This window comes from Pangasianodon hypophthalmus, chromosome 28, assembly GCF_027358585.1.
Source record: "Pangasianodon hypophthalmus isolate fPanHyp1 chromosome 28, fPanHyp1.pri, whole genome shotgun sequence".
Classification (NCBI taxonomy): Eukaryota; Metazoa; Chordata; class Actinopteri; order Siluriformes; family Pangasiidae; genus Pangasianodon; species Pangasianodon hypophthalmus.
In genome coordinates, this window is record NC_069737.1 from 10,371,955 (window position 1) to 10,394,885 (window position 22,931).

The following is a 22,931-nucleotide window of genomic DNA, read 5'->3' on the forward strand; positions in this document are numbered from 1 at the left end:
CCACATAACACCTTCTGAGGTCTTGTGGGGTCCATGCCTTGACAGGTCAGAGCTGTTTTGGCAGCACAAGGGGACCTACACAATATTAGGGAGGTGGTTTTAATGTTATGGCTGATCGGTGTATGCAACAGCTCTTTTCCATTAAATAAAATATAGCCTTACTTTCTACACTGTTCATGGTTTGTTATAATGTATATTTTGTATTGTCTTACAAAGAGATGCATTGTGGACCTGGTATGCTTCATTTTCATTAACCAAGTTTTTAGCATTGATGTTGGGCACAGAAGCAATATTATTTTTTTCATCATTTATATATAGAGAGAGTTTTAGAAGACTGATCGTGCAATATGCTAAATCTAAGTGATTATTCTTTGAGAATCAAAGACATGATGTTATGGGTGAGGTTAAAATATGGACTGTATGGAGACTCTGTGACCAATACTATTGATTAGTTTGGACAACTTGCAGGGCGTGAAGGGAGAGAGGGGGTTTCCTGGCCCAATCGGGGACAAAGGTGATGAGGTGAGTTTGAAAGATGATTATAGTGACTGGATAGACTGAGAGAAGGATTTTGTGAATAAAGTAGTAAGTTTAGTTTGACCAAATGATGTCATGATTATACCCAGGGTCCTCCTGGTGTGCCAGGACTTCCAGGTGCAACAGGTCAAAGTGGCCCTCCTGTAAGTATCTGCATGAGTACCTTTAATCAAAGATGAGGTCCTTCTTAACAGTAAATCCAAAAAGATTATATTAGTTTAAGGTTTTGACAAAACCAAGTATTTTAAATCATGGGTTTACTCATTTTAATTCATTTGTTCATCTCTGACTGATTATCACATTATACAAACAATAATTCTAATATTATACAAACAATAATTTTAATATTTAATTTCATATTGTGTAACAATAACTTTTGTTTTTTAGAGGACTGCTTTTGAACCAGCCATGTTGGCTGGGGCACATCATAATTCAAATGCACATGCACAAAATGCGGATTTATTGATTCTGAAAATAATCAATACAGAGGCTTAATGGATTCAGATTTAGATTCAGATTTACTATCATGTCACAGTTTACACAGTTACCGGCCCTATATAAAAGGTGAGTGAAATATATATAAAATAGACTCACCCTAATTAGGAACACTTTATTATTGAGCATTTGTCTGTGTGTGTTCTGATGATGGAGTACCATCTACCTGAAGGTGATAGTGAAAAGAGACTGTGGCTTGGGTGTCTAGGGTCTTTTATAATTCTCAAAGCCCTCTTTAATTCAATTCAATTCAATTCAATTTTATTTGTGCAGCGCTTTTAACAATGGGCATTGTCACGAAGCAGCTTTACAGAAATTTATGCATCTCCTGGTGTAGATTTCTTGGAGGGAGGGATGCTAACCTCCAGTGATGCCCTGGGCCGTTTGTACAACCCCTTACAGAGCTCTGCACTGGAAAGCAGTGCAGTTCCCAAACCAACAGGTGATGTTGCCGGTCAGGATTCTCTCAATGGTACTGCTATAGAGTGACCTGAGGACTATGGCATTCATGCCGTACCTTCTTAGCCACCATAGGTGGTAGAGGCGTTGTTGTGCCTTCTTCACCACAGTTGTAGTGCCTTCTTCACCACAGTTGTAGTGTGTGGACCGTGTGATATTCTCAGACATGTGAACACCAAGGAATTTGAAGCTGCTGACTCTTTCTACTGCAGTCCCATTCATTGTGAGTGCACTGTGTCCTTGCCTGCTTCCTATAGTCTAAGACATGTTCTGTTGTTTCATGATATTAGGTTTGGTTAGGTTCAACTTTATTGTCATTGACTACGAGTACAGAGACAACGAAATCCGGTTAGCATCCAACCAGTAGTGCAAATAGCAAATACAGTGGATACAGTGGATAAAATGCAGATGTGCAAATAGCAATAATGTGCAAATAACAGTCTGATACAAATAATAGTAATAATGACAGATAATGCAGTAAAGTGCAAGTACTTGCAAATAATTGCAGATAACAGTAGTGTCTAATGCTAATGTTTAGTTATTAGGTGGAGCCTGGCAGTTAACACGTAGAATCTGTGTTCAGCATTAGTACAGCTGAAGGGGAAAAAAAATGAAAAAGCTGTTCATGAGTCTTTTTGTCCGACAATGCAGATTTCTGTAGCATTTTCCTGATGGGAGACATACAAACAGTCCAGGGTGGGGATGGGAGGTGTCCTTGATAAAGGTTAATAAAGGTCTGAAATGTTGGGCAACTGTGTTCCAATGATGTGCTGGGTTTCACTACCCATTGTAGTGCCTTCTGATCACACACTGTGTAGTCATTGTACCATACTGTGATGCAGTTTGTAAGGATGCTCTCAATGGTACAGCAATAGAAGTTCAACATGATCTGAACAGCAAGGTGAGCTTTCTTCAGTCTCTTCAAAAAGTACAGGTGCTGGTGCACCTTTTTGAGAAGAGAAGAGGTATTGAGGTTCCAGGAAAAGTCAGCAGACATGTGGACACTCAGAAACTTGAAGCTAAAGACCCACTCTACCTCAGTCCCATTAACAAGGATAGGGGTGTGTTAGTGGGTCCTCAAGGACTTCCGGTAGTCCACAATCAGTTCTTTGGTTTTCTGGGTGTTAAGGTCAAGGTTGTTATTGGTACGCCATGTTACCAGATGCTGAACCTCTGCCCTGTAGGCTATCTCGTCCTCATCTCTGATCAGGCCAACCAACGTAGTCATCTGCAAACTTGATATCGAGGCACTGAGGTTCACGTTGTGCACACGCCGCCATCTTGGTCTATTAAGGGAGAAGTTGTTATCTTGGCACCACTGTGACAGTGCTCTGATCTCCTCCCTGTAAGATATCTTATGGTTATTTGAGATCAGGCCAATGACCATTGTGTCATCAGCAAATTTGATGATAATGTTGGAGTTGTGCATAGCCACTCAGTCATAAGTATACAGGGAGTAGAGGAGCGGGCTTAGCAAACATCCTTGTGGAGTCCCTGTACTGAGAGTTAGTGGAGATGGACAATTGGGGACCATCCTCAAGGAGCAGATCATGTCTTTGTTGAATCTCAAAGACTCAAATCTTTTTTGAAAAACAAAGTAACTTACTGCTGATGGGAGTAAGTGCAACTGGGCACCAGTCATTTAGACATGTCAAGTTGTTGTGTTGGGGGACAGGCACAATGATTGCCTTTTTAAAACAGGCAGGAAGAGTAGACAGTGTTAAGGAAAGATTGAAGATGTCAGTGAACACACCAGCTAATTGCCCTGCACATGCTCTGAGGACTTGTCCAGGGATTCCATCTGGGCCTGTTGCTTTGCAGGTGTTTACCAGGCTTGGGGAGTAATGGAATACATGTAATTACGTGTAATTACAAAAAACTGGTAACTGTAATCCGTTACAGTTACATCAAAAAACAAAGTAATCCGATTACAGTTACATTTTGTAAAAAATGGGAATACTATCAGGATTACAATTTTTTTTTCATTTAAAACCAAAGGAATTAATTAAACCATAGAAACAATGCAGTATATACAGCTGCTTGATGATAGTTCTGGTTCTCTCTTGCGAGTTGTGACTCACCTGAGCTACCTCCTGATGCATGCACAAATAACATCTGTCTCTGATCATTCTGCTCTACAGGCACCTTGAAATGCCTGTTTATCACAGTGCTGCCCGCTGGAAAAAATGCATTGCAGTCATGGAAATTTCAAAATAATTTTGTCTATAAAGGAGAAAATGGAAACAACATTACAGTACGGTCCAAACTATGCCTTCCAGCTGTGAACACATTGTCTTTATAGAAGGAATTGACATCTAATTTAAAGAAGCATTTAAGCTCGAAAATCATGTTAGCTAGGTTGGCTAGGATTATTTAGTGTTAGCTAGTACTTTGAAATTCCCCGGATTGCATGATCAAAATTATGGGTACGGTTGCCAGCTGTGCTGAATATTCCTGTATATTGGTAGAAATGAACAAGACTCTTCGCCACGATCACCCCACTCCATCCATTCCATGTACCGGGTTGCCTACTATGAAAGCCAGTAAGGGGAACTCCTGCCAACCCCCAGGGTCAATCGCTGAAATGAAGAAAGATCATGGCCTTGATCAACATATATTTTGAAATAGCCTAATATACATGTAGATGGTATAGACATGTTTTTTTTAATGTTGTGATGGTAATGACATTTTTTCCTTGTACTTGATAACATTAATTAATGAAACTTGAATGTATAGAAATAAAATGTACAAAGAATATACAAAGAACTTAAATTTTTGCTGAATATTTTAAACAAATAATAATGTTGGAAAATTATGAAAATTACTAATATTTTCGATCTTCAAATTTTTTGATTGGTCACTGGCCTTGCAGATATGTGCTCCACTATCACTTTTCATTTCCATCATAACTTCATCATAACTCTAAAGTCGTTTTCTGAAATGCTTTTGTGATGTTGTTCATATTGCTTTTCTCTTGACTTTATTTACATGTGACCTTGAAGTAATCCAAAAGTAATCAGATTACATTACTTTCATATTGTGATACTTGGAATACATTACTGATTATTTTTTATGAAGTAATTTGTAACTGTAACGGAATACATTTTAAAGTAACCCTTCCAGCCCTGGTGTTTACTCATCTGAAGATCTGATGCATCTCTCACTCGGAGATCGATCGTGCATTGTCTGTGTCCGTGGTGGGTGCTCTCACAGAGAGATCAGTGTTATTTACCTCAAAATGGGCATAGAAGTCATTTAGCTCATCCAGAATAGAGGCAGGCAGATTGCAGAGCAGCTGGCTTTGGTTTTAAAATCAGTCATGGTCTGCAGACCTTGCCACAGGCTCCATGCATTACCGGTGTTGAACAGAGCTTCCACTCTGTCTCTGTATGCATGCTTGGCTGTTTTAATGGTCTTGTGGAGCATATACCTGGCTTTTTTATATTCCTTTCCATTCCCGGAGACAAAAGTGGTAATTCGAGAATTTATGGCTTCCCGGACTCTGCTGTTAATCCATGATTTCTGATTGAGATATAGCCAGACTGTTTTGGTTGGAACAACATCCTCCACACATTTTCTGATAAATCCCTCAACAGAATCCATGTATTTATTTATGTTGTTGTCTGCGATGGAGCATAACTTTCCCCACTCCCCATAATCAAAACAGTCATGAAGCACAGAGTCTGATTGGTCTGACCAACACAGAACACTCCAGGTGATAGGCGGGAGTCAAGTGAGAAGAGAGGAGGAGGAGTAGAATGGAGGAATGATACGATTTGATGAACGAGGGGGTGGGGGGTGGGGGGGGGTGTTGGAGTAGGGCTTTTTAGGCATTCCAGAAAGGAGAATAACAGTGCTCAAGTGTCTGATCTCCTTGTGTGGTGCAGGAGAAGTGGTGGTACTATTTGGGGATAGCCTGTTTTACATTTGCTTTGTTAAAATACCTAACTGTAATAAAAGCGGCCTGTACAGTTTCTTAAGTGCCATGATAGTATTGGCTCACAGAGGGATGTAAAAAGTCAGTATAATAACTCATGTAAACTCCCTCGGTAGCCAGTATGGGTGACACTTAAGCATGAGGTATTCCAGATCTGGAAAGCAGAAAATCTCGAGAGTTTGTACATGCTGGTGATCACACCAAGATTTGTTGATTATAATACATATTCCTCCTTCTTTGCTCTTACCAGAAAGATCTTTAGTTTTCTCTGCTCTATTTACAAAGAATGACTCTGTCTGGTACCTCTTCCAACAGCCAAGTCTCTGTCAGAAGATTTCTCTATTTCAAATCATGTTGCAGTCTTGTATTTCCCACTGAAAAAGAATTTGTGCTTTTAAGTCACAAAGCTTGTTTTCCAGGGACTGTACATTAGCCAGGAGAATGCTGGGGAGTGTAGGGTGGTCGGGTTGTCTCCTGAGCCTCATTAAGTACCCAGCTCACATTTCTCTTCTCTGGCAGCATCTAAGAGGGGTAAAAGCAGCCGCTTTAGTTTGTCCCAGTAAAAAAGAATTGAAAAAGGACTCAGATGTGTGACCATGGCACCAATGTCCAGTAGTGTGTCAATCATATGCAGTGAAACAAACCATGCCCTGTACAAAAAAACAAAAGAAATTAGATAAAAATAAACTAAAAACTGCAAAGTAGCTCACAACACAGCAACCATGCTCAGTGCCATCTTGGGTTTACCCAGGTGGCATGTGGGGGCATAGTTTAGCAGGAGTCGTGGGGGAGTGTGACTGAGCAAATTAACAAAGCACGCCTGTCACTAATTTGTGAAGGCATATTAACAAGCTGTTTTTCTCTGTCTGTCTCAGTGAATGGAGCCAATGTATGTGAGGTGTGAGCCCAGACAGAGTCACTGAAAAGCTGCCAAGTTTCTGTGGTGTTTTGTGCTTTTTGTTTAGTTTTTGCCTTTTAATACTGTGCCTTGAGTTGTGTTTGCTGTGTTTTACCACACTGGTTGCCAAAACCCAGGACAAGCAGCTTGAAGAAAGATGTCACATGGACCTGTACTCCAATCCCCTCAACCAGGTTCTTCAGTTGCTAGCGCAGATGTAGGCCCAACAACATAAGGCTCTTGTGAATAGCAGATTCAAGCAAGAGATCCTTACCGAGCCACCATCCAGACCCTGCTGACCGCTTCCTTTGCCACAAGCCCCTTAAGCTGCTTCTTTCTGGCCAAGATGACACCCTAGAATTATGCAAGCCATACCTGAACATTCAGGCCCTCCTGATGGGAGAAGCCCAGCTAGCAGCCTGTAGTCTGCCACCAGAGTGCCAGCTGGATCACACGGCCATGAGGAGAGCCGTGCTCAGGCGGGTTGTATTGTCACCTGAAGAACATTGTCAGTACTTCCAATCCATGCTGTTAGAAGAGGAGGGATTGGCTGTTTACATATGCCCAACAACTCTTGGATTCCTGTAAATCCCTGCCCAACCAGAGAAGGTCATCGAGTGGGTGCCACTGGAAGAGTTACTCTATCAGCTGCCAGCCGGAATGTTGGAGTGGGTCCAGTGCCACCACACTGACTTACTGACCGAGGCTGTCCAACTTGGAAGGACTTCCAAGGTCCTTGGAAGTCAGCAGGCCTGCCTTCTGAGCATGCCTTCCTGGCACCAGCGCCGGTAGGGGAACCCAAGTGGACACTGGTGGCAGCTGTGGTGAACAAGGCCCAAGTGTAGGATGCACAGGTCCAGGCAAACCTCTCTCTCTTTCTTTACCTCCTTTTTTCCAGGGTGCCATGGCATCCCAGAGAGCTGGAATGGGGACCAGGCAGGTCGTCTGCAGAGAACCGGGGCATTTCCAGTGTCTGAGGATGGATGTGAGTCAGGTGCTCCAGATCTCCACAGACCCGCGGCCCTCCCTCAAGCCGGAGGGAACATAGAGTGTGCCAGTTAGTACTCATGGGGGTATACATCAGATCTTGGTGGATTCTGGCAGTGGGCAGACCTTGATCCATTAAAGTCTAATTCAAGACGAGGCTTTGTGAATGTACTGGGATGTGAAGGTGAAGTGTATTCACAGGGATGTGCACACTTATCTGATGGTGCCTCTCACAATTCAGAGGCAAAAAATATGGCAGTTAGTTCCCACCTTTCCCACCCAGTAATTTTGGGAACTGATAGGCCAAGTTTTTACGAGCTGCAGATATAAAAGTGGATGAGTTCCAGTAGGCAGCATGGTGTGAAGTCTGTGTTACCTTGGCTGCCAAAACAAAACATGCTGTGTGACCATGACCAGGAGGAGACGACCTGTTCCCTTGCTTCAAGACCCTAATGGATTTCCAGTCACACAATGATACTTTGAAGAATGTGTTAGTTCAGGTGGCAGTGATTGACGGGCGAGAAAGTTCAAGCCGGGACAGCTCTGACCTTCCCCCTTTTTGCTATTATTTGAGATTGTTTATACCGAGTGAGCTGGGACACTCAAATCAGAGCATGCATACAATACATACGTACTGCAGGGAAATGCTTTTCCACTGACCAAGGCATGTCATTTATGTCACATGCACTACGCAAGCTATACAAATAATTGGGAATTACTTGATCTGTAAGCTCGTGCATGAGGATAGCTGAAATTGGGATAAATGGTTGGAAACCATATTATTTGCAGTCCAGGAGGTTCCCCAGGCCTCCACGGGTTTTCCACTTTTGAATTATTATATGGATGGAAGCCCAGTGGGTGATTAAAGAAAACTGGAAGGACGGTCCAACGGCCAGTAAAAATGAGGTTCAATACATCTTGGAGGTACGAGCAAAAGTCCACAAATTGGGTTACTTGTCTCAGGAAAATTTTCTGCAGGCCCGAGAAAGGCTACAATGGCTCTATAATAGGCGGTCCCAACTAAGACAGTTTACACTGGGAGATAAAGTGCTGTTTTTCCTTCTCACTTCCAGCTTGAAATTACTTGCCAAGTGACAAGGGTCCTTTGAGGTCACATAGAGAGTGGGAGAAGTCATCTATGATCTTTTGTGCACAGACAAGGGAAATACACAGCATATTTACCACCTTAACCTCCTTAAAAATTGGAAGGAGGTGGTCCCTATTGCTCTCTCAACGGCAGTGGAGAGAGATGAGTTGAGACTGGAGTGTCCAAAAACAGCTGAGTCCACTCTGGTCCCAGTTGGAGACCATCTCTCATTGCTCCAGAGGGCAGAATTTGCCAAGCTGCAATCCGAATTTTTGGACATTTTCCCCCTTGCCTGGTTGCAAAACCTCATAGAACACCATGTATAGACTGCTCCTGGCATGGTTGTACTCAGCCAACCATATCCTTTACTTGAACGCAAAAAAGTAGTTGAATTAGGGAAAATGCTGGAGACGGGAGTAATAGAGAAGTCCCACAGAGACTGGAACAGCCCCATAGTTTTGGTGCCCTAGGCAGATGGAGCATTCTGTTTATGCATGGACTTCCGCAAAGTGAAAGTATTTTTTTTTATGCCTACCCAATGCCTCGTATTGATGAGCTCCTTGATTGGCTAGGCGCGGCTGATTTTGGCTATTGGCAGATTCCTTTGTCGAAAGTCCAAGGAAAAATTTCTTTTTCTACACCATTTTGTTTACACCGATTAGATACACTTCCATTCTGGCTTTTTTGAGTGCCGGCTATATTTGCACATATGCTGTGGCCTATGTAGATAATATAATAATCTACAAAATCTAGTATAGATTGGGCACAGCATATGCAGCAATGGAAGGTCCTAATGTCTTCGTCGCTTCAGGTCTTACAGTGGACCTGGCAAAGTGTGCACTTGGATAGGTAGAGATATGGTATCTGGACTTCCACATGGGTCATGGGCAGGTGCTTCCCCAAATTAATAAGACTGCTGTAACTGCTGACCCAAGATCAAAAAGGAGGCGAGGCAGTCCCTGCAGCTGGTGGGATATTATTGCAGGTATGTACCTAATTATTTGGACCTCACCAGCCATCTAACTGGAGGCACCAGATCCAGTCCAGTGGTCATAGCAGTGCCAGCAGGCCTTTGTGAGGGTTAAAGCGACTCTCTGTGGGGGCCCTCTGCTTCACTCCCCTAACTGTTCTCTCCCGTTTTTGTTGCAGAGTGACACGTCAGACAGGGGGCTGCGGCCCTTACTGTCCCAGGTAGTGGAGGGGGAAGACCACCCAGTGCTGTACAGTCAACTCTTGGTGTGGGAGTCTAAGTACAGCACCATGGAGAAAGAGTGTCTGCCGATCAAATGGGTGATCCTCACTCTCCAATACTACTTATTGGGGTGCCCATTCCCTCTCTGTTCAGACCACACACTCCTGCAGTGGCTCCATTACATGAAGGATGCCAGCATGTGAGTCACTCATTGGAATCAGTCTGTAGGTACCATGCATTCACAGATAGGGGGTGCGCCTTTATTAAAGTACTTTTACAAGTATACGTCACCCCCACAAACAATCAAAAGGACTTCACAAGCCTTTGTTCACTCTCTCTGGGTCCAACAGGCAATAGGGATGAACTGTAAAAAGAGAGATGCTCTCTCTTTTAGGCTGATTGCCATGTGCGATCTGGCTGAAAAGAGGAGGCCTAATTTTCTCTCATCTGAGATTGTAATGACAGAAATATTCTGTCATGGTGTAAAATCAACCAATGCTACCCAGTAGCATTGCGCATGTTTTTGTCTTTCGTTTTTCCATGAAAGTTTATGGACGGCCAGACCTCTGTGAGTTATGAAGCCAACTGAGCTTCATCAGGATGTGAATCCATGGAAAGATCACCCTGCAAAATGCATTTAAAGACATGTGCATGGACATGAGCTCTAGAGCACATTGTGTGTCCACACACGCACACACACACACACACACACAGATGAACACACTCCCTCTTCCCCCTATTTAGAATTAGATTCATAGTTAATAGTTAATTGGTGTTTGTTCTTTTCACTTTCAATAAATGCTATATTTTTGAACAACTTATTGTCTTGTTGTGGTTATTACTTTGATATTGCAAGAAGCCAAACTATTCAGAACTAAAACTTCTGTTTACTGAAGTTAAACAAAAGTTTCTGTTTTGTCTTTTAATATTGTGGCTCAGCATCCTTCTCACCCTGAGTCCAAGATCTCCTTGAGTTGCAGTCAGATAAAAGTTTCATTTTAATTACTTTAAATCACTTCTCTCTATTCTGACTGAGAAGTATACAGTCCCCTCCGAAAGTATTGGAATGGCAAGGCCAATTTTTTTTTTTTTTTTTTTTTTGCTATACACTGAAAACATTTGGGTTTAAGCTCAAAAGATGAATATGAGACAATATATCAGAATTTCAGGTTTTATTTCCTGATATTTACATCTAGATGTGTTAAACAACTTAGACCACCCAATTTTTAAGTGAGCAAAAGTTTTGGAACAGATAGTCTTAAAGTAAACTGAAGTAAATAACACTTAATATTTGGTTCCATATCCCTTGCTTCCAATAACTGAATCAAGGTGGCAACCCACTGACATTACCAAACTGTTGCATTCTTCTTTTGTGATGCTTGTACTACGGCTTCTTTCAGTTAATGTTTCTTTTGGGTGGTTTCTACCTTCAGTCTCCTCTTCAGGAGGTGAAATGCATGATCAATTGGGTTAAGGTCTGGTGATTGACCTTAACAACTTCCACATTTGACCTTAACAACTTCCCCTGATGAAGTTCAATTCAATTCAGTTTTATTTGTATAGCGCTTTTAACAATGGACATTGTCACAAAGCAGCTTTACAGAAATAAATGGATTCACTAAAAATATATTGTAAATATGTGAAATTATCCCTAATGAGCAAGCCAGAGGCGACAGTGGCAAGGAAAAACTCCCTGAGACAATATGAGGAAGAAACCTTGAGAGGAACCAGGCTCAAAAGGGAACCCATCCTCATCTGGGTGCAAGGAATAGTGCAATTATAAATAAATCCCTTCTATTATTGTGTACTATATGGACAAATAGTGTAACCAGTGTAACAATAATTGTGCAACCAGTAAATTCATCACAGTTTTTGCAAGAAGTCCCGTTGGTTAAAATCTAGCCACAGTCCACTGATGGATTCCTGAGTACGAAGGTGCTCGTGGCAACTGCAGCCCCAAAGCCACTACAGCAATCGCAGTCCCAAGCCATTACAGTACAGCTCCCCATATGTGATCCCCAAGCCATCTCCACAGCCCTCAATTGGCACTATCCCCAGCAATCCAAATGAAGTCCTTTATTGTGTTTACAGTGTGTTTTGGTTCATTGTCTTGCTGTATGGTGAAGTTCCTCCCAATTAGATTGGATGCATTTCTCTGTAAATTGGCAGACAGAATATTCCTGTAGACTTCTGAATTCATTCTGCTGCTACCATCATAAGTAACATTATCAATAAAGATTAGTGAGCCCATTCCAGTAGCAGCCATGCAAACCCAATCCATGACATACCTCCAAAGTGCTTGACTGATGAGCTTGTATGTTTCGGATCATGAGCAGATCCTTTCTTCTCCACACTTTGGCCTTTCCATCACTTTGGTAGAGGTTAATTTTGTGGTTCATCTCAGTTTCTTTCACTGTAAAAAAAAAAAAAAAATCGTTAAAAGTGGCTGCCAAACAAAAACTGTAAAATTAAAGTAAAATATCATAATTCAAATAAAGTGCAAAAAACTTTTTACAGAGATTTGCATTAAATGTTTTGCAGGGAAGCACTGTTATTTTACAGATATTTCCTGAATTATTACGATCAAACACCTTCAATAAATTGACAGCACTAAAAGGTAAACAGTGTCTCACTAAACACTGTTATTTTACAGATTTTTTCCTGAATTATTACAGTCAAACACCATCAATTAAGTGTGAACACATGCTCATGATTGGAAAACTAGCAGTTTTATTTTGGAAGACAAAATAAAAAGACTTAAACTTTAACTTGCAATGTTTATGTTTAGATTTGATGTTTAAATATGCAATGTTAAAAACCTGTAGACATACAATCTAAATACAATATTTAATGCTTCAGTTTTTGTAGAATTACAGTACAAACCTTAAATGAAATACAACATTTAATATTTAAACTGTACTAATTAACAGTAGAAAAGTTTCTTCAAATTCTCATAAAATATAAGCTTTGAGATTACTGTGAAATATCCTCAAATGAAAACATACTGAAGAAATACAAAATAAATTGATACATCTACAAGTTGTTTTACTGTTTCAATTAAAGTGGGATTGGAAACTTAATTACAAATAAAGTACACACAACTATTGATTTAATGTATTTAGATGTAAATTTACAATATCAACCAATTATTCACAAACAGTCGTTCAGAGCACCCCAGGAGGAAAAACTAAAAATGGCATTTCTCCATGTGTCTGTTTGGGTTACTATCATGATGAGGTCATGATTTCACCTCTGAAACAGGTGGAGAAAGCAACAAATTGTGCTGTTGAGCTGAGGTGGTGTGGTCTGTTTTTTGGCTTGTATTTTCCAATTCAGTTTTATGCTGTTGGTCACAATATTCTTCTGACCCCTGGGGCCTCCATATAGTTCTGATGATATTTGTGGACAAACATTACACTGTCTTTTAATCCATCCTAACTGTACAGTGTGTTAATAAGTAAAATCAAAACATAGCACAATAGGTCAATGTATCTGTACCAGAAGTGACAGTGCAGCATAGCAGATAAAGAACAATCCTTCTCAAATTGCCAATAATCAGCTGGATCCTTAGTGCATCTGGAGGAAAAAACAAAAAAGACACACTAAGATTCACTGAAAAGTCTTTTAAAGTAGGATTTAATTTTTTACCAATCCTTTAAACAGGCTTAAACAAACTTTAATAAACTGTACCGACATTTGCAATTATGAGACATTCTGGCAATGTGAGCAAAGAGTACTGTCAGCTTTGAGAGTGCTAGTTGTTAAATGTTTACCAATTTAAACATGCACCTAATGCATGTCTTAGCACTCCCATCAGAAAAATGTGAATCACCGAAAGAAGGAAGATGTGGATTCACAACAATGGACACTTCACAGATGGATCATAGCAAGGTACAGTTGTAGCTAAAAAAAATTGCCAATTGGTGAATCAAAATCAAACCAACCATATAAAATTGTGTTAACTGCAGCTGCGTTTACCCTGTTATGACATGTCTGAGGGTCATGATTGTCTTTTTCTCAATGTTGTTATGAGAATTAAGTAAAGGATTGATGATCATGATGATGATGAAGAAGATGATGACATGTCTTTGAAAAGGGTCTATTCCCCTTTCAGTGTGCCAACTCAGAGGAAGGAAGACAAAAGTAAAAGTTACTCATTTTTTCTATAGCCAGTGGGGGAAATGTCTTACAAAGACATTATCATACTTAATACTACATATATTAATCACAATGTAAGGTTTAGAAATAGTGGTTAAAATTGACTAATATCTTGTCCTATATACTGCAGTCGATACTTACTTGTGATGGACTTGTCTCTTTGTTTGTAAACCTTATTCCAATACTTGATCTAAAAGCAGTAATCAGTGTTGGAAAAGGGTATGTAAAAATTACTCAAAGAAACAGGCAGCTACATATGCATAACAGGTTCATCTCTCTATCATCTCTCCAAGACATGAACAACTCGTATCATATTTCTGTGTAGTTAAAGGGAAAATTTGTAAAACAAACAAAAAAGTTCATTTTTTATAACCTGGGTCTTATTCGCTTTGATGGACATGACAATGACTTGTCCGGATCATATTTTACTCACACGAGTACCAGACTGATAGTTTTATCATCCATTGGTGCCAAGTTAACTGAGTGTTTTATCAAGTCCATTTTAGTGCAGCTATCAAATGTGCATATTTTGAAGTTTAAAACAGTCAGAGTTAAAGGTTTTTGGATATTACAGTGATCATCGGATTGCAGAGCTACTTCCTGGATAGTTTTGTGGGAATGACCAGCTGACTTACATTACTGCACACCCCTATTGTGTTACAAATCCTACTGGTCAGCATGATAGAAAAGTCATTGAAAATAGGGACTCATGTTCATATTGTGTTTGAGACACTATGTGAACTTTTGTATTTGAAAGGAGAGTTTTAGTACTTGTTTTGATTTGGCACCACTAGACTCATTGTACAGCTGTGTCAGGATGGGTGGCTATGTCCTTAAACTCAAGAACAGCATAGATGAGTAAAATATTGTCTGGGTTTTAGCCAGACTGGTGCTTCTGTTTGGAGTTTACATGTTCTGCTTCTGTGTTCACGTGTTTCCTCCCAAAGGTAATTGTCAATTCTTGGAAAACAAATAAAATTAACATGTGCCAACAAACTGGCAATAATATGGCCACTAGTGTGCATGCTATCTATTCACTGTCTTTATGTCAGAATGACATGAATACTCACTGCCTCTGAAGATCTTGTGGCAGAAGACTTTTCATTCTCAGAACATCTGGAACATGAGGGGAAAACACACACACAGACACATAGACATACACAAAAACACAATATTAACTATTGGCTTACTGACACTGACATCCATCCATCCTTCCATCCATTCTCTGTACTGCTTATCCTACACAGGATCACAGGGGAGCCTGGAGCCTATCCTAGGGGACTTGGGGCACAAGACGGGGGATACCCTGGACTGGACGCAGGGCACAATCACACACACATGGACAATTTGGAAATGCCAATCAGCCTACAACGCATGTCTTTGGACTGGGGGAGGAAACCGGAGTACCTGGAGGAAACCCCCAGAGCACAGGGAGAATTAGACATCCCTGATATGGGACAATGTAAATTGAAACTGATAAATTGCTTACCGTAGACAGTGACAGTCTCTAATATATTTTAGTTATTAATGTAAGACAATATTTGTATGAATTGGCCCTAAACCAGAGCTATGTTCTGCCATGAACCCTGGTTGGCCTTGCTATCTGACCAGCAAGGTCAATTCAGCAGCAGTCATGCCATTTGATAATGCATGCCATATCATTCATTTAAACACTGCAGTAATGTGGTACTTGAATGGCACATGTATTAATGCTTACAGCTACATGATGGCTCAGTGGTTAGCACCGTCACCTTACAGTGAGAAGGACCTGGGGACAACTTCAACCCTGATCCTTTCTGGGTGTTTCTTACATATTCTCCTTTGTTTCTTCCAGGGACTCTGATTTCCATAGTACAAAGACATGCACATTTGATGAAATGAAGATTCTAAATTGTCCATAGGTTTGAATGTGTGTGTGTTCGCTCTGTGATGGAATATTTCACTACTTTCCACTCAGTGCATGCTGTGATACGTTCCAATACTTTCAAACCTTTTTCTCCATGTACTGCTTTTTCTAGTTTCAAATGTCTCACTGCAGTGAATGCCTCAGTGTGACTATTTTTTTCTCACACACTCTTCGTCAGGGCATTGATATGACCATGTGATTTTTATGTACATAACAAATTCATAGTTAAATTCATAGAGTTTGAGTATATAAGTTTGTGTGCTTTTCTCATCTCTCCACCATTTTCTATGTTTTCTAAGCAGTTTGGATCAACTGTGTTGTGTTTAAAACACTATATAAATAAAGTTGACTTGACTTAATTTAAGCAAAATATCAAAAGTATTATTAACATTTTTTTTCTCGCACAATTTCCAGAATGTGTAAATCATGTGGTTTTTCATAGCATTGTCATTTTCAATTTTCTGAACAGCAGATAAAGGCCTATTCCAGTTTAATGTAACACAATGAATAAAAATTAATTTTAATCTACATTGGAATTTATAAATTTTACCTCACTTAACTTTTTATTGTGCAATGATCATTGTTTTTTCAGTGTCATCTGAATTGGCTCACTTGCCTGAAAGTTTCAACCTCGAGAGCAGTGCAACTTTGTACTCTTTAAAAAAAAAAAGGATATGCATTATGTTTGATAGTACACCAGTGGTACTTTCTTTCTTTTTCAAGACATTCCAAATTGTTGAATTGTCTATGCCCATTGCTTGTGCAATTGATGAATTTTCCCTCTTTTCTCAGCTTCAAAATGGCTTGCTTTTCTCCCATAGATAGCTCTCTGGTCTTCATGTTGGTACAACAAATGCAGGGCTCAAAGAGTAGACATTCAGAGCTATTAACTGTTTAGGCAGTCAGTCTAACAGGGCACACCTCGGCAACAAGAAACACCTGTCAGTCACATGTTCCAGTATTTTTGATCACTTGAGAAATGGGTGGGTTCAAACAAAAAGTGCCATGTTCTATTTTGTATAATGCATATAGATGTAAATATCAGGAAATGAAAGCTGAAATTCTGATCCTTCATCAGAATCTAATATTCATCTTTTAATCTCAAACTCTTCAGTGTATAGCAACAGCAAAAAAAATTGGCCTTGCCATTCCAATACTTTTGGAGGGAACTGTATGTGGACTTTTCATTCCAATAAGGTCTCAGTCAGATTATTGACAGATTATAAGGCTGCAGGTAAATACACTGATCAGCCAAAACATTAAAACCATTGACAGGTGAATAACATTGATTATCTTGTTACAATGGCATCTGTCAATGGGTGGGATATAATAGGCAGCAAGTGAACAGTCAGTTCTTGAAGTTGAAGTGTTGGAAGCAGGAAAAATGGGAAAGCATAAGGATCTCAGCTACTTTGACAAGGGCCAAATTGTGATCTCCAAAATGGCAGGTCTTGTCGGGTGTTCCTGGTATGCAGTGGTTAGTACCTACCAAAATTGGTCCAAGGAAGGACAACTGGTGAACTGGCAACAGGGTCATGGGCGCCCAAGTTTCATTGATGCATGTGGGGAGCGAAGGCTAGCCCATCTGTTCTGATCCCACAGAAGGGCTACTGTAGCACAAATTGCTGAAATATTAATGCTGGCTATGATAGAAAGGTGTCAGAACACACAGTACAGCTTGCTGCATATGGGGCTGGGTAGCTGCAGACCTGTCAGAGTGCTCATGCTGACCCTTGTCCACTGCCCTAAGTGCCTACAATGGGCAAGTGAGCATCAGAACTTGACCACGGAGCAATGCAAGAAGGTTGTGTGGTCCGATGAATCATGTTTTCTTTTACATCATGTGGATGGCCATGTGCGTGTGTGTCGCTTACCTGGGGAAGAGATGGCAGCAGGATGCACTATGGAAAGAAGGCAAGCCTGCAGAAGCAGTGTGATGCTCTGGGCAATGTTCTGCTGGGAAACCTTGGGTCCTAGCATTCATGTGGCTGTTACTTTGACACATACCACCAACCTAAACATTATTGCAGACCAAGAACACCTTCAGCATTACCCTGCTGAAAGAGGCCACTGCCTTTAGGGAAAACCATTGCCATGAAGGGGTCTGACTTGGCCTCCAAATTCCCCACCTCACAATTTACAGGACTTAGAGGACCTGCTGCTAATGTCTTTGTGCCACAGCACATCTTCAGAGGTCTTGTGGAGTCCATACCTCAATGGGTCAGAGCTGTTTTGGTGGCACAAATGGGACCTACATAATATTAGGCAGGTGGTTTTTATGTGATGGCTGATCTGTCTGTAGGTACTGTTAACAGAAACTTTCTTTCATATTTGTTGACTTAGACTGTTTTCTGGAATATCAGATAATAGAATTTCTAGCTAAACCAGACATTACTTAATCAAATATATGTGTTTTTTTCAGGGTCCCATTGGCAGGCCTGGAATTTTGGGCCCAGCAGGACCCAAGGGGGAACAGGTAAGCATGCCCAATTATGTAAAATCTGAATAAAAGACACAAAGCATTAGTTCATGGTATTTTTAATGTTAATGATAAAAGTGATATGATTGTTTCATGAACTTATTGGGAGGAGAGGACTTATTTGGTGAGAAAACGTACTGGTAAGAAAAGAGAGAGCATGTGTGAAGAGAAAGAAGAGAGAGAATTTACTGTATAGTGTTAATTCTTTATATTAGCATTAAATAAATATAATTCAATGGTTACCTCATACTCAGGGTCAATAACACACTTAGAGTAAGATATAGAATTTATTTGGTGGCATCCCAAATAAATATATAAAAACTAGGCAGTGCAGACGCGTTCAAACAGCACAGTCAAGCATGTTGTGGTAAAAACTGGAGCGTGCATTCATATGGGCATTTAAGGTAACCACCCCGTATTTCAGGTAAAACAGATCAGCAGCAGCTTTTTTAGTTTGCATTTAAAGAACAGTTTCTGCAAGTAATTTACACAGAATAATTGCACAGAATAATCAAATGGATGACTGAAAGAGTAAAATGGAAACTTCCCACATGTATGTATAAATACAGATATAATATAAACACTGCTTAAAGGCAATGACAGGCATCAAATATATGTTCAAAATATATCTATGAATGCAAAATAAGAGTGTAGACATGAGTATGTCTTCTGTTCATAAGGTTGAAGTTGGAGGTGAGAATGTGTGGCAAATATTTAATATGAAACCTTTTATTTTTCAGCCATAATACTGACATAATTTCAGGAAACTTTCAAATTATATACAGTTAGGTCTGGAAGTATTTGGACAATCACAGAGTTTTTGTGATTTTACCTTTATACACCACCACAATGGATTTGAAATAAAACAATCAAGATGTGATCGAAGTGTAGACTTTCAGCTTTATTTTAAGAGATTCCACAAAAATATGGCATTTACCATTTAGGAATTACAGACATTTTGAGCAAAGTACTTCCATTTTCAGGGGCTCAAAGGTATTTGGACAATTGACTGACAAGAAGTTAATTGACCAGGTGCGGTCCACTCCCTTGTTACTTCAAGACAATTGAAGGAGATAAAAGGTCTGGAGTTGATAGCAGGTATTGAGTTGGCATTTGGCAGCTGTTCAACTGGAGCTACCAATACGGAGTCCAAGGAGATCTCAATGCAAGTGAAAGAGGCCATCATTAGGCTGAAAAAACAACATAATCTATAAGAGAGATAGCAAAAACATTAGGTGTGGCCAAATCAACAGTTGGGTACATTCTTAAAAAGAAAGAAAGCACTGGTAAGCTCAACAACATCAAAAGGCCTGGAAGACCACAGAAGACAACTAAAGTGGTGGATCGCAGAATCCTTTCCTTGGTGAAGAAAAACCCCTTCACAACATCAACAGAAGTCAAGAATACTCTGGAGAAGGTAGGTGTATCATTGTCAAAATCTACAATCAAGAGACGCCTTCATGAATGTAAATACAGAGGGTTTACAACAAGGTACAAACCACTGGTAACATTCAAGAACAGGAAAGCCAAATTAGATTTGCCAGAAAACATCTAAAAAAGCCTCCCATGTTCTGGAATAAGATTCTTTGGACTGGATGAAACCAAGATTAACTTGTACCAGACTGATGGGAAGAGAGAAGTATGGTGAAAGAAAGGAACAGCTCATGATCCAAAGTACACCACATTGTGTCAAACATGGTGGAGGCAGTGTTATGGCATGAGCATGTATGGCTGCCAATGGAACGGGCTCACTGGTGTTTATTGATGATGTGACTGATGACAGAAGTAGCAAGATGAATTCTGAAGTGTATAGGGCTATACTCTCTGCTCACATTCAGCCAAATGCTACAAAACTGATAGGACGCCGCTTCACAGTGCAAGTGGATAATGACCCTAAACATACTGCGAAAGCATCTCAAGACTTTTTGAAGGCCAAAGAAATGGAATGTTCTTCAATGGCCAAGTCGGTCGCCTGATCTCAATCCAATAGAGCATGCTTTTCACTTACTGAAGACAAGACTGAAAGGCAGAAAGACCCACAAACAAGCAGCAACTGAAGGTGGCTGCAATGAAGGCCTGGCAAAGCATCTCCAGGGAGGAAACTCAGAATTTGAGTTTTGAGAACATAGGCTCCAGACTTCAGGCTTTGCTCCAGACTTTTTTGAAAATGGCTGTAATTCCTAAATGGTAAATGCCATATTTTTGTGGAACCTCTTAAAATAAAGCTGAAAGTCTACACTTCGATCACATCTTGATTGTTTTATTTCAAATCCACTGTGGTGGTGTATAAAGGCAAAATCACAAAAACTCTGTCATTGTCCAAATACTTCTTATGTTTTTAAATAGCAGAATATGTTAGCAGACCCTGTTAGTAAATCAGCTTTGATTTTTTTTTCTTCCTATGGGCATTATAAAGTTTGCACATTTCTATGCAAACCTACAGTAAGTCCAATGAGAATTTGACTTCTGTGCTTTGAGGCAGTTAGAATGTTTAAACCTATGACAGAACATGCACTGTTACAGTAGGCTGTAGACTGAAATATCACCCACGTACTTTTAAGATTATAGGCATGCACTGCAAAATATAGCATGAATATTGTATTTTGTAGTGTTTCTAGCTAGAAACCATTCCCATGCTACACTTTTATTTTAAGTAGCTGCTCTCTGTACTGCCAGGGTCTTTTGTAAAGTCCAGTTACATTAACATGATAACATGAAGGTTCTGGTGTAAATGGGCTTAAGAGGAGCTCCAAATTGCATAAAGACTAATGATATTTTACTAAAAGTCTGAGAGTTTCATGTAAGGGGCAGGCTGTCATGGACCAGGCCTGCCACCAGAGGGAGACAGAGAGATGCATCTCAGTAATTAGTGGCAACTGGCTCCACCTGGCCTAATTAAGGGCCAGGTTGCTCAAACTCTCAGTCTTTAGTTCACCCTGTGAGGGCAAGACCAAGCCAGTATCAGTATTTTGAAAACTAGAGCTGTACCCAAGCCTTTCTTCTGCACCAGGTTGGCCTTGCCTTGTCAGCTTAGCCACCCTCAAGTCTTTGGGCTCCTTCTCTTTGGAAAAAAAAACCTTTTGTTTCCTGGTTAGCTCTCTGTAGAGAGCAATAAGAAGTTCCTCCCCTGATGGTCCTAAGTTTATGCCTTTAGTTTCTCCTTTATTCTTGTTCTCACTGTCTCTCCTCCTTGGGGTGCGCTTGTAACTTGCTTGCTTTCTGACCCAGAGGTTGTGAGTTTGAATATCACTGTGGGTGATATTTAATTTGTGTATTTTAGAAGATTGCTTTTTTTAGTTTGTTACTTTTCCCCATAACCAATGCAGAATGTGTTGGCCTGGGCTCATTATTTATTTCCCTTTTTGGAGGTTTCTGTTTGTCCTCTTTATCTGCTCTTCCGTATACTGAGGTCTGGGCTTGAGTCCAGCGCGGGGTGAGTAACCCCATTACAGCAAGATTGGACCCATCAACATGGACCCAGCAGAGCTGGAACAGCTAAGGACAGCCAGTTCAGCCAGGCAACCAGTGTGCTGCAGTAGGCAGGCATGAAGCAAGAAGCAGAATCTGCTCAGCCAGCTGCGGTCTCAAGTTATGAGGCACCTCTAGTCATTCCAGATGTCACCCACCATGCCGAGCCACATCTGCCTCCCCCAGAAAAGTATGATGGGGACCCTGAGTGGTGGTGAGGTTTCCTCCTCCAGTACTCCCCAGCATGTGAGCAGCAACCCTCCCGTTTCCCTTCTGACCATGCTAAGTGATATTATATCACTGCTCACAGACAGGGAACTAGTGTGGGCAACCTCTGTATGGGAAAACAAACCCACTGAGTGTTCTGGCATTGATGCCTTTACTGAGGCTATGCACAAGACCTTTGATAGCCCAGTGCGTGGGAGAGAGGCTGCCTCTCAACTCCTCCACCTTCAACAGGGTAGTTGCAGTGTGACCAACTATGTTATCGAGTTCCAGACCCTGGCGGTCAAAAGTAGTTGGAACTCCGAGGCACTCATGGCCACTTATCAGAAGGGTTTGAAGGATGAGCTTTCTACCCAAGAACCAGCTGAATCTCAAGTCTCTATATGTGCTGACTCTGAGACTCAACAACCACCTTTGGGAGCACTGTAGGGAAAGGTTTTGTGCACCCAGAGAACCTACTGAATTAATCCCACTGCCGTGGCAATCACCTGACACTCTGAGCTTAGCTACCAAGATGGCGGTGTGGTAGCACGCAGCAGCTACTTGGGTCCACAAATATGGTGCATGTTACGTGTCGTCTACACCAATTGGACCACTTATACCAGAGATGTGCACCACTGTTGAACATGTCTGTCCTTGCCAAATTTTGCTGAACATTGGAAAACAAAGGGTTTTCTGGGTTTGACCGGAAGTGTGGAAACGGGAGGCAGGCTTAGGACAACTCAAAAGGGGTTCTTTATTTTCTTTCAGTCTTTTCCTTTTCTTTTCAGCAATTTTATTTCACTGAAAAGTGAGCACAAACACACACACATGGCTCTGCGCTGCACAGCTGTCTCTCCCATGGCTCTTGTCTCTCCCCTGTTTATCCTTGCCGCCACTCACTGAAACACAGAACAATCATTAGCAAATCCCCCACAGGTGAAGGTCCTTACCTCTCACTCTTCCTGGCTCCACCCTCCATTCACAACCCGGTGCTTGACAATGCCCCCTGCCTCCACATGCCACCACCACCCAACTCAGGCTGGGAAGCCTTCCGGCCTGATGCCAAATCCTCCCCAAGTGAGGAAATCTGCCACAGCCATCTGTGCCCTGGCCTGTGGACC

The 22,931-nt window shown here is 41.0% G+C and overlaps 1 protein-coding gene across 11 annotated transcripts in view; it reads left to right on the top strand.

Moving 5' to 3' along the window:
• Positions 1–22,931, top strand: part of LOC113544364 (collagen alpha-1(XIX) chain) — a 270,413-nt gene that overhangs the window by 169,896 nt on the left and 77,586 nt on the right. For 10 of the 11 annotated variants that reach the window (XM_053230917.1, XM_053230913.1, XM_053230916.1 and 7 more), the window contains 3 exons: positions 469–522; positions 627–680; positions 18,079–18,132. In XM_053230917.1, coding sequence (XP_053086892.1) covers positions 469–522; positions 627–680; positions 18,079–18,132 — 162 coding nt within the window. The remainder of the gene's footprint in view (positions 1–468; positions 523–626; positions 681–18,078; positions 18,133–22,931) is intronic. The other variant, XM_053230915.1, reaches the window with a different exon arrangement.